We start from the raw sequence: 14,536 nt of genomic DNA on the forward strand, positions 1-14,536 counted from the left end.
ATTTCTTTATTTATTTTTATTAGTAAAACATACTATATCCATAGCCGATAGGAGACTGTGAGGCTACAGAAAGAGGGTAGATAGTAAACCTGAGTAAATTATTCAAATTTTAGGGATTTTTATTATATGAGAGAGGAGTAAAAGAAAATGACTTAGAAACCAACTCATATTTTATATAATAGAGATGGAATAAAAGACTATCCTGATCTCGACTTAGCACCCATCCTTTGATTATTACATAGTTTCAACACTAGGCTCATCAGTAACAGATCCAGAATAAAAATGATTGGGTATCTCAGACTGGTCTGTTAGGGGTCCGGGTGTTCCACTTATTAGGTTAAGAGGTATTACATATGTTGTGACATATGATGGATTATTAGAAAACCAGTATCATATGCACCTGTAGATATAAGATAGATCTGCCCCCATACTAATAGCATCACACGCCATGATGTGAAAAATATAAAACACCAACATAATTTAGATGAAAGATATTATTGGGTCTAGTTCTTACCTTTTTATTGGTTAATTAGATATATGCCATTACAAATAGCACGGTTTAGTGAAATGCTATTATAAATCGCGTATTTAGAAACATACCATTACAAAAGCTCTAAAATTGAAACCTTACTATTGCCTATGTCTCTGGCTCCATTTTATAAGTTTTTCACTTTAGTATTTTTATATGGACCATTTTACCCTCATCTTCAACCTAAGCCATCAGCATCTTTCTTCGATACTCGCCCTCACCAAACTCATCTTCTCCTGCTCCTCCTCCAGGTAGGCCTCGTCAATTCCGGCGAGCCCGTCATCACCCTCGTTGGATGCCTCCTCTGCTTCGTCCCACTTCTCCTCCTACGACAACGTCTACTCGATGGTGGTGCTTGTGTCACCTTGGAACTGGCCACTGACCCCCTTCGGCATGGAACTCCCCCACCGGTGAGCTCTGCATCAATTCCTCACATAGAGACTACCTAGGGCACCTTTCTAACCTTTCACAGTCATCAGTTGCATGACTCCCCAGCTGTGGAGGCCCCATGACGAGCGCCCCTTCCTTCCGCTGCTACTCCCCATTAGTCATCCTCACTGGAGCTCCAATGCCACTATAGACCACACAATGATCTTCACCTAGGTTCCTAGCCACTCTCAACTCCTCGCTCAAGCATGTGCGTGACTGGAGCCGAAGTTGGCCAACTTTGGCCATGGCTTCACCGCTTCGACACCCTGTCAGCATGGCTCCGATAACTGTTGGTCACCATGCCAAGGCCGCATGCATCACACCACGACCTTGAGCACGCCTTTGCGTTCAACTCAGTAGGAACGAGCCTAGCGCGCGCATCCATCATGAACCACCGTCGCTGCCACTTTTGTCACCGCTGTCCAGCTAGCTCCGGCCACCTCTGGCCATGAGGCCGCCACTGGGAAACTCCTTGCTAGCTCCCTGGCCGATTCTGTTGATCATCGGTCAGCTTTCGCCACCACAAAGCCACTAGCACGTGTAGTCAAAGCGCCTCAGAGAGCAACGACACAGCTGCATGGCATGGACGGGAGTCGAGCCAAGGGCAAAATTGTCCGATCACAGGTGATTTCAGGGGTAAGACAGCGAAAAAAGTAGGTAATTGCATACTTCTAATTTCAGAGCTTTTGTAATGATATGTTTCCAAAAACATGATTTATAATGACATTTTTCTAAACTATGTCATTTGTAATGATATATATTTAATTAATCCTTTTTTATCTAGGTACAATCGAAGACACACTATCCGCGTATACACACGCAAGGACACGTGTGCACACGTTAGACACATTAGAGAGCTTAGATCCTCAGTGTACAAGCATGTATATCATACTAAATGTACACATATATGTACCGTACATGGAGACAACGCCCGATGCGACGCCACGAGCTCAACAACTATCTCAGCCATCACAACATCTTCACTCTTGGCTACTCCACTCCACTCCACTTGAAGCAGCATTCATTTCCACTTTTCCAGGGGCCGGGCCGCTTGAGGCGGACGGTGGGTAGCTGAGGCGTGGCGGGGAGACAAACCCTGTAAAACGACGCAGCACTCCACTTGTGCACACAGACAACACGCGTCGGGTTGTTGACTCTAGCCCCCACCAGACATCAGTCTGCAAACACCAGAGAGCCACGCCATTTTCTATTCTTTTATACTTTCGCTTAGAGCTAGGACAAACCCGGTTTAAGCTAGGCTTCCAGTTTACGATTTTTCAGGGGAAAATATCTATTTATTTTCTTTTTTCTTTTAGGAAGAAGAAGAAGAAAAATCTCTATTCCAATCACGAGCAGATCTCGATTAACCAGCGAGTAAAGGTGGGAGTGGACTGGCATCCAAATCCAAATAGCAGTCCAATCCAAACTCATATGAAGTATGTGGCATCCAATCCAACCCAACTACACTTAAGTCCAAATGGTCCATCCAATAATCATGCATTTCAATCTGGGTTACGGAGAGACGTAGGAGTTCTGCTCGCATAGCAAACAGCCGGTTGTACGCACCAGTTCCGGCTATACGCACCGGTTGTCAGACGACCTCTCCATCTCGTTTGTCGTCCAAGCGGTCTCCTCCTCCCTTGCCACCACAACCAATCGTGTCATTGCGTGTCGTGCACGAGCCTCGCCAGTCTCACTCTCCCTATTGCTTCTGTCGCTGCCACCGAATCTGAGGGGAGCTACCACGAGCAATGGAGAGAGATCTCGCCTGTGTGAATCAATCGATCAAGGGTGGAGGCGATCGAGTTGGGGAGGTGTTGTCCAAGGCTCGCGCCCTCCGTTCAGCCAACCGCCGCTCGACGTCGCTGAGTTTCAGAGGTTCTAAAGTCAAGGGTGCGTAATTGTGGACTTCATCGCAGACTACTACATACGTAACGACGAGTACCCGTGTGCCTGGCCATCTCTCTCGGATTCTTAGCTCGACAGATCCCTAACACAGCAACGACGCAGCCGGAGCAGGGCATGCTCGTCGCGGCCTCATCCTACCCAGTGTCACGCGCTGGGAGAGCCCTCATCGCTCCGCGCACTTCGTGGGCGCCGGCAACCATGGCTAGTGACGTGGGGAGCCTTGGCAAAGCCCTCGCGCGTGGGGCTTAACATTGACCAGTTCATGTAGGTGGCCTAGCCAGCGGCCGCCAATCTTGATGTCGTCGTCACGGAGAAGGCCACTGAGTCTGCACCTTGTTTTTTTTTGGGGTGGTGGTGGCACGCTGCGCGGACGTCTTATGAGGCCATGCTTAGTACCATCGTTGCCGCCCGCCACTCCAAGCTCGATTGGTTCTGCTATAGAATATGGGTCAGTCCAATTGATGGTGGATGATCCAAATTTTGGCCTCATGTACAATCTAATATCCATATTAATTTTGGATCCTCTTGTCTATATATATCCAAAATCCAAATAGATCCAATCCAATAGAATCCAAGAAGGAAATGTCCAATTGGACTTTGGATATTTCAAATCCAATCCCACATACACTAGTGAGCAGCCTATTAGAGACTTGCCTCGTAATGTGAAATAATTAGGCCCAATCGTTCTCATTGATGAAAGAGATGGCCCACCGTTCAGCGAACTCAGCAGCTTTTTATTTTTATATTTCGAAAATAAAAATGGCAATAATAGTCTATTTTTTAATTTATACAAACGGACACTTATTTTTCATTTTTTTATTTTCGAAATATAAAGATAAAAAAATTCGCGAACTCGGAAGCCTGCGCCCGCGCCCGCGCCCGCGCCCACGCCCATGCCCATCCGGGCGCCGTCTTCCAGACGGACCGCTAACGCGAGGCGAGAGCGAGCGAATCGAGAAGCTTCCCTTACCGGCGGCCATGGCGGTGCCGTCGAGGAGGCCGAGGCAGCTGCGGATTCCGAGCGCGCGCGCCGCGCCTTCGAGGAGGCCGAGCAACGATGGCTCCGGGCCGCCGCCGCGCCCTTTTCCAGCAACGAAAGGAAGCGGAGGCGAGGGCTGCGGAGAGTCCTTCTCGGGAGAAGGTTTCTCTCCACGCCCTTTTCCCTAATTTCTTAGCTTCAACAGTGAACTGTTGCTTTGTTTCGATTTTTAGCTAATTGTTTGCATAGTTATAGTCCATGCAAGTGCTCCTTTCTATTGCTGTGATCAGCTTGCACGCCTGACTTGTAATTTTGCTAATTTGAGCCTTATGGGGCAATAGGACGCATGTGTTTCATTATGCGGAGCTGTGCAGTGTTTGTAATTGCTATTCATCGCGAATGCCAAGTACCTATCTCCTCTGTAGTGTATAAGCAGGCAGATCCGTATCTTGCATTTGGGTCTGTTGATTCTGTCCTCTAGATATACGTGGTTTTGGTTGCTCCAATCCATCTATTGAATGTTTTTCATCAGCATTGTTGTACTAGTTGGTATAATTCAGATGTTGTTTATGAATTGGCTACTGCATGTTTTGGAAATTAACTTGGATAGACGGCTAATATAGATGTCTGATCACAATTTTATCTTGGCTATTGCAGTCTAAAGATGCTCACGGAAACGAGTCAGAAGAAGATGGTGAAGGGGAATATGTTGAAGATGAACCGGTGGAGATCATATGGCAAGGAAATGAGATCATTGTGAAGAAGAAAAAGGTTAAAACACCAAAGGGGGTCAAGAAAAAACCACCAATTCAGGAGGTCACAATTCTGTTTGTGATAAAGTTTTCTCAGCTCTCTATGGCTGCTCTTGGGTTATATTTTTAACATATTGTCTGAAATGGTTTCACTGCATGTCTTGCAGAAAGATAGACCTACATCAAATCCACTCCCACCACAGTCTGTAGCTTTTGTTGCCCAGAGGAGCGAACCCTCCTTGTCTGCTCAAGAAGCACTCGAGAAAGTTCCTCAAGAGATTCCAAATTTTGGAACAGAACAGGCATGCTCCACCGTTCTCTTTTTGTTAGGATAGGAAATATGTACGTTTATAGTTCTTTTGCAACAGGGGAGAGAAAATACAACACGTTGACGTTCCTCTGCGACTATGTAAATTTCCTATTGATTTTATTTGTAGGATAAGGCCAATTATCCATTTCACCTCAAGACAGGGGCTTGTCGCTTTGGAGTGCGCTGCAGCAGGGTTCATTTTATCCTAAATAATCATGCACGTTGCTAATGAAAAACATGTATAGTGGTCCAGGCCTTGCAATGGAACAAGATGAAGGGCTTGAGGTTTGTTAGAGGACAATGTCCTGTGAATAAATCGGTATCCTGGAACTATTATTTGTTTGTGTTTTAGAAATTATCGACCTTAGATTCATGGGCAATATCATTTTAATTTTTAAGTTGATAATTCGATGCTTAAATCGAGCTGATGATAACATAACCTGTAACATTGTATAAGCAACCACATGTATAAATAACAAACTTCTTGCAATCATTTGCATTTTTTTTTATTTTAGTGCTAAAGATAACTCTTGCAATCACCCTTACATGCTGTCATGCTGTTAAAGTAATGCACGTGTTATTGTTTCATACTCTCTGGATTTTTAGCAATGATATGTGCAAAAGGATCATACTCTCTGGATTTCGAGAAACTAGCTCATAATTTCTCTAATATTGTATGTGTGCTTGTTTCATCCCTCCTGTTTCACAGACATGCTCACATGGAGCTGCTTGTAATTTTATTCATTGCTTTCGCAACCCTGGAGGAGATTATGAGTGGTCTGATTGGGACAATCTTAAACCCCCAAAAATACTGGATTAGGAAGATGGCTGCTCTTTTTGGTCCCTCAGCCGATACCAAGGCGAGTGATACCCCAGATTTTGAACAGTCACAAGGTTCAGATAGAAAGAGGCTGCAAAGTTCTGGTGATAGGTACATGCTCAATTATCTTTTAATCATTTTACCTGTGCAGTTTGGTTGTAGCTAGTATAGGATAAAATATGCCTAAGATTATAATTTTGGTTCAATAGGTATGTTTCAAGAAGATCTAGGGACAAAGATGCACATAAACGTCACTCTTCACGAGATTATTCCCATTCTAAGGAAGAACGCGGTAGCCAGAGCATGAAGTATGAGCATAGTCGACATAGAAGAGATCCATATGCAGCAGATAAGCAAAGAAGCAGGGAGGTTGAAGAAAATACTGGCAAATTCTCTTCCACCATGGAAAATGAAAGTCCCATAAACACACGCATGAAGAAAGAAATAGAGACGGTGACAAATAGGTCTAGGAAGCACAGGTCTGATTAGCAAGGAAGTTTGGAGCCTGTATCTTCTGATTGGCCATCAGACTATACTGATGCAGACAACAGCAAGAACCCTTCAGGCAGCAAGTCCACTAGCAGGTACGATGATCACAGAAGGAGCAGGAGGCAATCCTCGGAGGACCCCAAACTTGAAAGACGCTATTCTACGGTGCACAAATCAATTGGAAAAGAGCACAGCACTAGAAGACGCTCGAGTCGCTACATAGAAGATGACTATTATGACGAGAAATACGGTGGAAGACACAAATCTAGAAAGGACAAGGATCACCCTGATGGCTCTGATGATAGGTCGGTAGTCACAAATAGCGATGTCGATTCAGATGTTGAGAGATATCAGAGGCCAGCAATAAATGCGCTAGGGGCTCCAATCATATTCTCTTCATTTCGTTCATTTTTCGATTCCCTTTTCTGTTCTCATTCTCTTTATTTTCTCTCATCTTCAATAGTTTCCTTTTGAGGGGAATCACGAAGGGAAAGGAGAGAGAATTCCGTTCCGGAGGGAATGATCTTGGGAATCTCTTCGTGACGGGAACCGTGAAGGGAAATCGTTGGAGCGTTGAAGAGAACGAAAATTTCGTCGTGAAGGGATTCTGGACCCTGAAGGAAAATCGTTAGAGATAGTTTCAGAGGTCAGTTAGTAGAACACCGAAGTAGGGAACAAAGAATGACAAGAGTAGAAGGAAGCGTTACAGTGAAAACCGGCAGCACAGCGACACTGAGGAGGATACTTAAGAATCAGACGCTAGATATTCGAGCTATGATGCAGGGAGTCGTGATCGAGAAGCAGCGAGGAGAATGTTTCAAAGCACAGGTTTCTTGAACATGGTTGATCAGTTCTAAGACACCAAGCTTAGCTGCAAACAAATGCATTCAACATGCCACCCAATTATGATAGAGACCACGAAACATCAAAACGTAAAGTTTAAAAGTGAGAAACCACAAAGAAATGAGGAAACAATCAGCCTCTGCAGTTTACATTTTTTGGGAGGTGGGGTTAGTGAAACAAAGAAGAAACATGTCGATAATGTAGCATCCTATAAAGCTACTCACTGCCTAAAGCTACATCACACAATTCATTCATCCTATCATAGTTCAATAAAGTCAATTCGCAAACCCCATTGTTCCATCTCCTATTAAGACAATTCCTACTCGTCAAAAAACAGTACCTTTGCTTTTAATAATATCGCGAATGCAAGACAAACAAAATTGCCACGTTTTTCGCATAGGTAGCAGGGATACACCCCTATCCTCTACTCTAAAAATGTATTCTTGCGGCACAATAAGAACCCAGGAAACCATAGCAGATTAAATCATATCACAGCCCAATACGAGGACTCAGAATACAAGAAACATGCCGCGCAGCACCACGACCGAGCGAAAAAAAGGCAAACTTTTCCACTGTATACGCAAGGGCTAACGAACCGAGGGATCACAGGTGGCAGAGCAGAAGAACATGGACAGAAAGGGAGGGAAGAGAGTCTTCCTTAGAGGCGAGGGTGGCGGCGGCGGCGGCGAGAGGGATCGGGAAGGTTCTCGAAACGGAAGCCACCCCCACCCCGAAACAAACGACGGCGCGGTGCCCAGGTGTCGCTGCGGTGCGGAAGATAGCAACCGCAGGCATATGGAGAGACGGCGCCGCGGGTGGGCTGCCCTCACATGCTCTCCTCGGCCCATAGACCATGGTCCCAACCATTGTTGGGCCGACCCAAATGAGCCTAGATACAACGAGCCTCGCCCTATGAGCCGAGCGCAAGGAAAACATCTAGAAGCACGAGCTCCTGGCTCCACCACTCGAAGCATCGTGCGGCGCAGCGAGCGAGGAGGAGGATGACGGCGGGGGCGGCCAAGGGCGGAGGGGGCGCGGCGGCCGCGGCGCGGGCGGCGGCGGGGCCCAGGACAGTGCTCATCACGGGGGTCAGCCGCGGACTTGGCCGCGCGCTGGCGCTCGAACTCGCGCGGCGAGGGCATGCCGTCGTCGGGTGCGGCCGCTCCGCCGAGCTTGTCCGCTCGCTCGAGGCCGAGATCACGTCCCCGTCGCGCCACTTCCTCACCGTCGCTGACGTCGTAAGGCGCCGATGCTTGTGCTCCTATAAGAATAATTTGAGAGAGTTAAATACCGTGCTGCTTTCTAGTTCCTAGGGCGTGAGGTGGAGACCTAGTTTCTCCAGTTCCCCGGAGGGGTTCGTCTACTGCTTCTTTTTTCCCCCCTCGAGAACACACGAAGGAGAGTTGCGTATGCAAACGCGGGCTTGACCACCACAAACCAGAAGACTTCAGATTAGATTACTGACACAATATCAACAACTACTGCTATGGTTTGGGATTTAGCTGCCGCATTTTTGTTCGAAGTTTCAGCCAAGCTTCACTTCCTAGGTTTAGATTCATGCTGCTATATACTTGAGCCAACCAATTGGGAGGAATCAGTGCTTTCCGTATCTTTTGGCTAGAACCTTAGCCAAATGTTTTGCAAATCGGTAAATTTCACTGTTGACTGATAGCTTGGACACTTGAGGTTACTTCTTGAATTCAGAAGTCATGCTAGCGTGCAGTAATTTTTTATACTCTATGATTTCTTTTTGCTCAACGTTTTGCAATTAGATATATGATACATGCTACGGTCTGCAGGAGATGATTAATGTCTCAGCTGATGGCCTCTTTGGACATCCTGCTCAGGCTATTTTGATTAAAACGTTAGTTAGGGCGCTTGATTAGTTTTGTTGGCTTGGTGGTTGAGACTTGAGACAGGTGCTATTGAGGAATTTGAATGCCTGTTGAGTTCATGAATTAACGAAACATGCTAAATATTGTCATGATTTCTTATTTGACGGGGCTTTTGCATACGTGAGTTGCTGGAGCATTTTCACCATTGGAGAATTAGTTTTCAACTTATCAAGAATTCACATATGATATAAACTATAAAGATGTGCTTGTGTTATTTAATATTTGCTGAATATTACTTCGAGTTAAAATAATACAACATGGCACGGGTGTTAGTGATTAAGTATACTTTACTTATGAATGGTGCATTTATTTCGTTTTTTGTTAACAAAGCGTAAAAAAATTGAATTGTGTTTTTTTTTACTTGCTTGCAATAATTTTGTATTTTATTCTCAAATATTGTTTTGGTGCTTCTGTTGTAGAGGTCTGACAGCAGTATGGCTGAGTTGGCAAAGGCTGCAGTGGAAAAGAAGCAAGTTCCAGATATAATAGGTTTATTATATTTTCTGCTCAAATGCAAACGTGCACTTAATTGATCTGGAAGTAGATAAACAGAAAAGCTCTCTGGCTCGAAGTTCATTATGAAATCATATATTTGTACACTCTTTCCAAATATATTTGAAAGGATTTTTTTCCTGGAATCTAATTGTTGAATCGTTGTGGCAGTAAACAATGCTGGTACGATAAACAAGAATAACAAGACATGGAATGTTCCAGCAGAAGAATTTGATATGGTTGTCGATACAAATATTAAGGGAACAGCCAATGCACTTCGTCATTTTGTACCACTTATGATAGAGAAGAAACATGGGATTATAGTCAATTTGTCTTCTGGTTGGGGAAGGTCTGCTGCTGCAGAGGTAGGAGAGGCATTCATTGGCTCCTTACTAGTGGTTTATTTCTGTTAATATGAAATACTCATCGCATACTTCTGTTTCAGGTTGCTCCTTATTGTGCTTCGAAGTGGGCTATTGAGGGTTTGACACGCTCCTTAGCAAAGGAGCTGCCTCCTGGATTGGCAGCCATTGCTCTTAGTCCTGGTGTTGTCAATACTGACATGCTTCATTCATGCTTTGGGAGCTCAGCAGCATTATACCAAACAACTGATACATGGTAAGCCTATTTTCCTCTATGTTTGTTCTACTTCTGCCAGGGAGGGAAGGGTGTCGAATATCTAACTACGGGGTATATACGCATAATGAGTGTACCATATACGGATGGGGTGTGCCGTGTGCATACTTGACAACTCTGCATATTACAGAACCGAATCCGCGATACCTGATACTCCCAGAATCTAGAAGGTGTATACTAGGATGGTCTTGATTGTTTACCCAACTCGAGAAAACTAGTATTCATAACAAATTTATCTACTTGGATAGCAAGAAAGACTTTATCGATTACGGATGGATAGAAGGCGGTATATAACCTTATATAAGTCAGGGACCTAGATCAGGGGGGAGGGGAGGGATTCTTTTTTTTCGGCTACTCAAGCCAAGCATCAGGACTTAGATCGATTAATTTTCTCGTCCATAGAGTCGGGGGCTACATAATAATACCATACTTTTCGTAAATTTTGTATATGTCCTTTGTAAAAGTCTATCTGACTTTGCATCGACTGTTTTGGATAAGAGCAAGTAGAGGTATATATTCGGTTGATGACGAACAACTAAACCTAATAAAGCATAACGACACTAGAGATTGTCAGACATCTCACGCCTAACAGCTAAAAAAGATTCTGAAGTTCTAGTCGATCCTATGTGTGTTTCTTGTCGAGTTCATGTTCTTACGTTGGTCAAGTACGCAAGTAAAAGTTTGCAAAATGTCATCATGTTTTTTGTTTACACTAAGTCTTTTTTTTATTCTTATAGTTGTCTCGAGTGGTTACTTGAGAGCCATGCATTTGACAATTTGTCTAGTTGAGTTTTCAGATATCAATGAATATTCGATCAATAAATCTTGAAGGTGGTCTACACGCCTACAAATCAATATTGCATCTACTCATGCTAACTTTATTTCATCGATAAGGAAATAGTGACAATAACATATTGGATAGACAAAATATCAGCAATGTTTCATTGCAACCATCAGACAAAAACATAACAAAAGCCTCCTGCTCGACTAAGGAGAAGGTTTTGGTGATATCCATTTACAGGAACGCCACTTGAAATTCCTCTAAGAGATTTTATGGTCCTGGAAACCTCGTCATGATAGGAAACTTTAAGCACATCATAATCGTCCCGGTGGTAAGGAGAAAGCTAAGAATTCGACTAGGGTTGGTAACTCCGGTATTGATGGTACGGCTTCGGAGGTCATGCCTAGTAGAATTGATCTTTCTTTCGCCTAAGGAACAACCTCCTATTCTAGTGGCTCCTAAATATCATCATTGAATGCGTGGAGGGAAACCGGCGTCAATGCATTGTTCTCGACTGGATCATCAATTTGCTCGCCAACCTTCAAGAAAAATGTGCGAGATTTGACCAGGAGCAATCGAGGACCATTCAAACCTAGTTGCTAGATCTCAAACTCGGGCATCGATTGTTTCAATGTCACCACAACTCCCGATGGATCCCTAAAGCTACTCCATCCAGAAAATTAGAAATACGCCATCAAAACTTGTCATTAGAGATCTGAAACCACTGTGGCGGTCTGTTGATAAGAGAAATGTGCACTCCCTTTGTCATCTGAAGATGAAAGAACGGCATCCTCGGAATAATTTTCCATCCTTGCGCACTACGAACCCCTCCAGGTTCACCCAGAACGCATCATAGGGAAGTGATGGGAAATTATAGAACCATCCGATCACCGGGTTAATTATTCTACCTTTGATCTGACGCTCTCGCTCGATGGCGATTAAGAGCCCGTTCATGGCCCTAATCATCTTCTAGCTGTCGTTGACTAAACCTAAAAAATGAAGGTCGAAAATTGCTTCACTTGGCGTAATCTTCTGGATGTCGCAATTTGTTGGAGATAGTGTTGAGCACCCCTAAAGGCAAAGTCGCGCAATCGAGAGTTTTCGTCATAAGATCCAAAGTGAAAGATGAAGTCTTTGAGTAAAAGGCGAACGGTGATGGATGAACTCGAAGGGCGAGACTACGGAGGAGGCAATGACGGTGAAGTTCTCTCCTTAGGTAATTAAATAGGCTTTACCTCAAGATGAGATTCGAAAATTATTTTCGCTTTAGATAAAAATTATGATGCTTCGATCTACGTGAAAAGTGGCATGATGACGACATGCGAACCTCTGCACGTCCATCTGTATTCTGCGAGCATTAAATGCTCCTAGAGACGGATGTTGATAAGTTATTTCAAACTTTGAAAGTTTTTTTTAACTTTACTTAGAGACGGATGTTGATAAGTTGATACTACTGACTCTTATCGAGTCTCGAGTGTGGATAACAATAGAGCGTTCGACCCAAAAGTGTTTCCACTCGATACTCAGAATAGAGCCTCTTCTTATTCAATTCTTTCGATTGTGAGTTTGATCTATCTTACCCGATCAAGTTTGGACTTAGCGGTATCTGAGTAGGCGTTTGCAGAAATCCTCCCTGCTGAGTAGAGTTAAGGGGGTTACTGTCAAATATCTACTATAAGGTATATACGTATAAGGAGTGTACCATATACGGATGGGGTGTGTCGTGTGCATACTTGACAAGTCTAGATATTACAAAACCGAATCTGTGGTACCTGATACTTCCGGAATTTAGAAGGTGTATACTAGGAAGGTCTCGATTGCTTACCCAATTCGAGAAGATTAGTATCAATAACAGATTTATCTACTTGGACTCTATCGATTACGGATAGATAGAAGGCGGTACATCACCCCTATATAATGCGGGGACTCAGATCTCATGCGGGTTCTTTTTTTTTAGCTACTCGAGGCAAGTATTAGGACCTTGACACAGAAGGAACTCGGTGACTTTAGCCCTATGTTGGATTAGATCCGATTTATTCCTTGTAATAGGTTAACCATATTGCTGTACTCGAGTGAATAAACATAACCATTCTCACATGACGGAGAGTATTACTTTAACCGGAGTCTCGAACCTGTATACATCGCGTGTGTCTCGCTTTATATTCGATCTCTAATTCACGAAAGTAACCTGTTATGTTCCGAACACATTGTCAGAAACGAATCCTTGACAAAGATACTGTTCACTGTTCATTGACAGGACAGAAAATAAAATCTGAACAAACAGGGGTTGCATCAGACAAAGGATTACATGGGAGATGGTTGCTAGGGTAGTTCATACCAGAAATGCTAGAAGACAGGGAAATTACATATACAGAGTAACACATTAGCCTATGGTCCAGTACGGCATAAAGCATTTTACTGGATCGACCTCCCAAGATTATTCTCTCCAGCAGATGATTTCAAAAGCGCCTATTCCTTTCTAGTTTGCCTTTATCATCGATGCTCAATCCGGCAGTCATACCAGCGACTTCAAAGATGTGTCTATTCCTATCCTCCAAATATGCCACTTAGTTCAAATGTGTATGCTGTCAAACACCTTCAGCCTTCTGGCATTAATCCGGTGCCGTGTTTCTACAACTTAACCATGGCCTGATGGGACAGCTGGCCCCACTTGTATTCTGTCTGAAATCTGAAGGTATTCCACGATGGCTTTCATTGATTGGAAAGCTTGAATGTTCAGTGGCCACCTATTATTTGCAAGATTAGAGCTAAACTACATGTAGTCTTTCATTCAGTGCAATTTCATTGCCAAACTTCATGAATTTTGTATTCAAAAGTGTAGCCACATCGAGCGTCCAAGCTGTTGTCCAGTTATTAAATTGGCGTATAATGCATAGCATTGTGAACTTATAATATGAAGCTGTTGTGACTTGTGAAGCAGTAGCTTTGTGTGCTAAACACTTAGGTTGTTCAGATGTTAATTACAATAACATTGGGATATGCTGTAGTTTTGTTACCGTTTCGTCTTGAACAACTGTTTTTTAGTTGCAATTTGTGATCACTAATACTTATTTAACTAGCCAGTTGATCTCTGTTGTTTTCCAGGGCACCCAAGGCAGCTACAATGATACTGACCCTTTCACTAGACGATAACGGTGCCTCACTAACTGTATGATGCTGTAACAAATTTGTACTGTAGTAATCGAAGACAGATTCTCTTGTAGCTTGACTTCTAGATTTTGTAAGATTATGGTGTCCTAAAGTAGAGGTGATAATGTTTGTCTGCCCTCTGATTTCCCTCACTGTTGTCTGAACATTAGCCACATATTGTTGCACTCACACTCCAGTATTGCCTAAGAATATCTCGTATTATTGTTGTGAATGGGTTTGATCTGCGAGATGGGGGCGTTGTTTTGCTGGTGTAATGGGAGGATCGATATCCTTTCTTAGTTGCATGCCAAAACTTCATGGTTTGTTTGAAGTGTAGAAATTTCTAATGGGATACTCCCGGGGCCTTAAGGTCCTGTTTGGATACAAAGTTTTTATTTTTGCAAAAATTTTGCCCGGGGACACTAATTTTTCTTGAACTGTAGGACACTGTTAAAACATTTCTTTGTTGTAGGACACTTATTTCTTTGCTGTAGGAAGTGTCCTGCAACAAAGAAATTTTTGA

The 14,536-nt window shown here is 43.6% G+C and overlaps 1 protein-coding gene and 2 pseudogenes across 1 annotated transcript; all 3 read left to right on the top strand.

Moving 5' to 3' along the window:
* Positions 1–3,747: 3,747 nt before the first annotated feature.
* Positions 3,748–6,074, top strand: LOC133921968 (zinc finger CCCH domain-containing protein 5-like; annotated as a pseudogene).
* On the top strand, positions 5,732–6,690 carry LOC133923030 (zinc finger CCCH domain-containing protein 16-like; annotated as a pseudogene).
* A 1,287-nt stretch (positions 6,691–7,977) lies between these two features.
* Positions 7,978–14,245, top strand: LOC133921967 (NADPH-dependent pterin aldehyde reductase-like). The gene is made up of 5 exons (XM_062367097.1): positions 7,978–8,297; positions 9,374–9,443; positions 9,618–9,811; positions 9,892–10,064; positions 13,969–14,245. Exons 1-5 carry the CDS (start codon positions 8,061–8,063, stop codon positions 14,036–14,038), a joined length of 744 nt encoding a protein of 247 aa, XP_062223081.1. The 5' UTR covers positions 7,978–8,060; the 3' UTR covers positions 14,039–14,245.
* The last annotated feature ends 291 nt before the right edge of the window (positions 14,246–14,536 follow it).

The sequence above is a fragment of the Phragmites australis genome, chromosome 6 (assembly GCF_958298935.1).
Source record: "Phragmites australis chromosome 6, lpPhrAust1.1, whole genome shotgun sequence".
In the NCBI taxonomy this organism is placed as follows: domain Eukaryota; kingdom Viridiplantae; phylum Streptophyta; class Magnoliopsida; order Poales; family Poaceae; genus Phragmites; species Phragmites australis.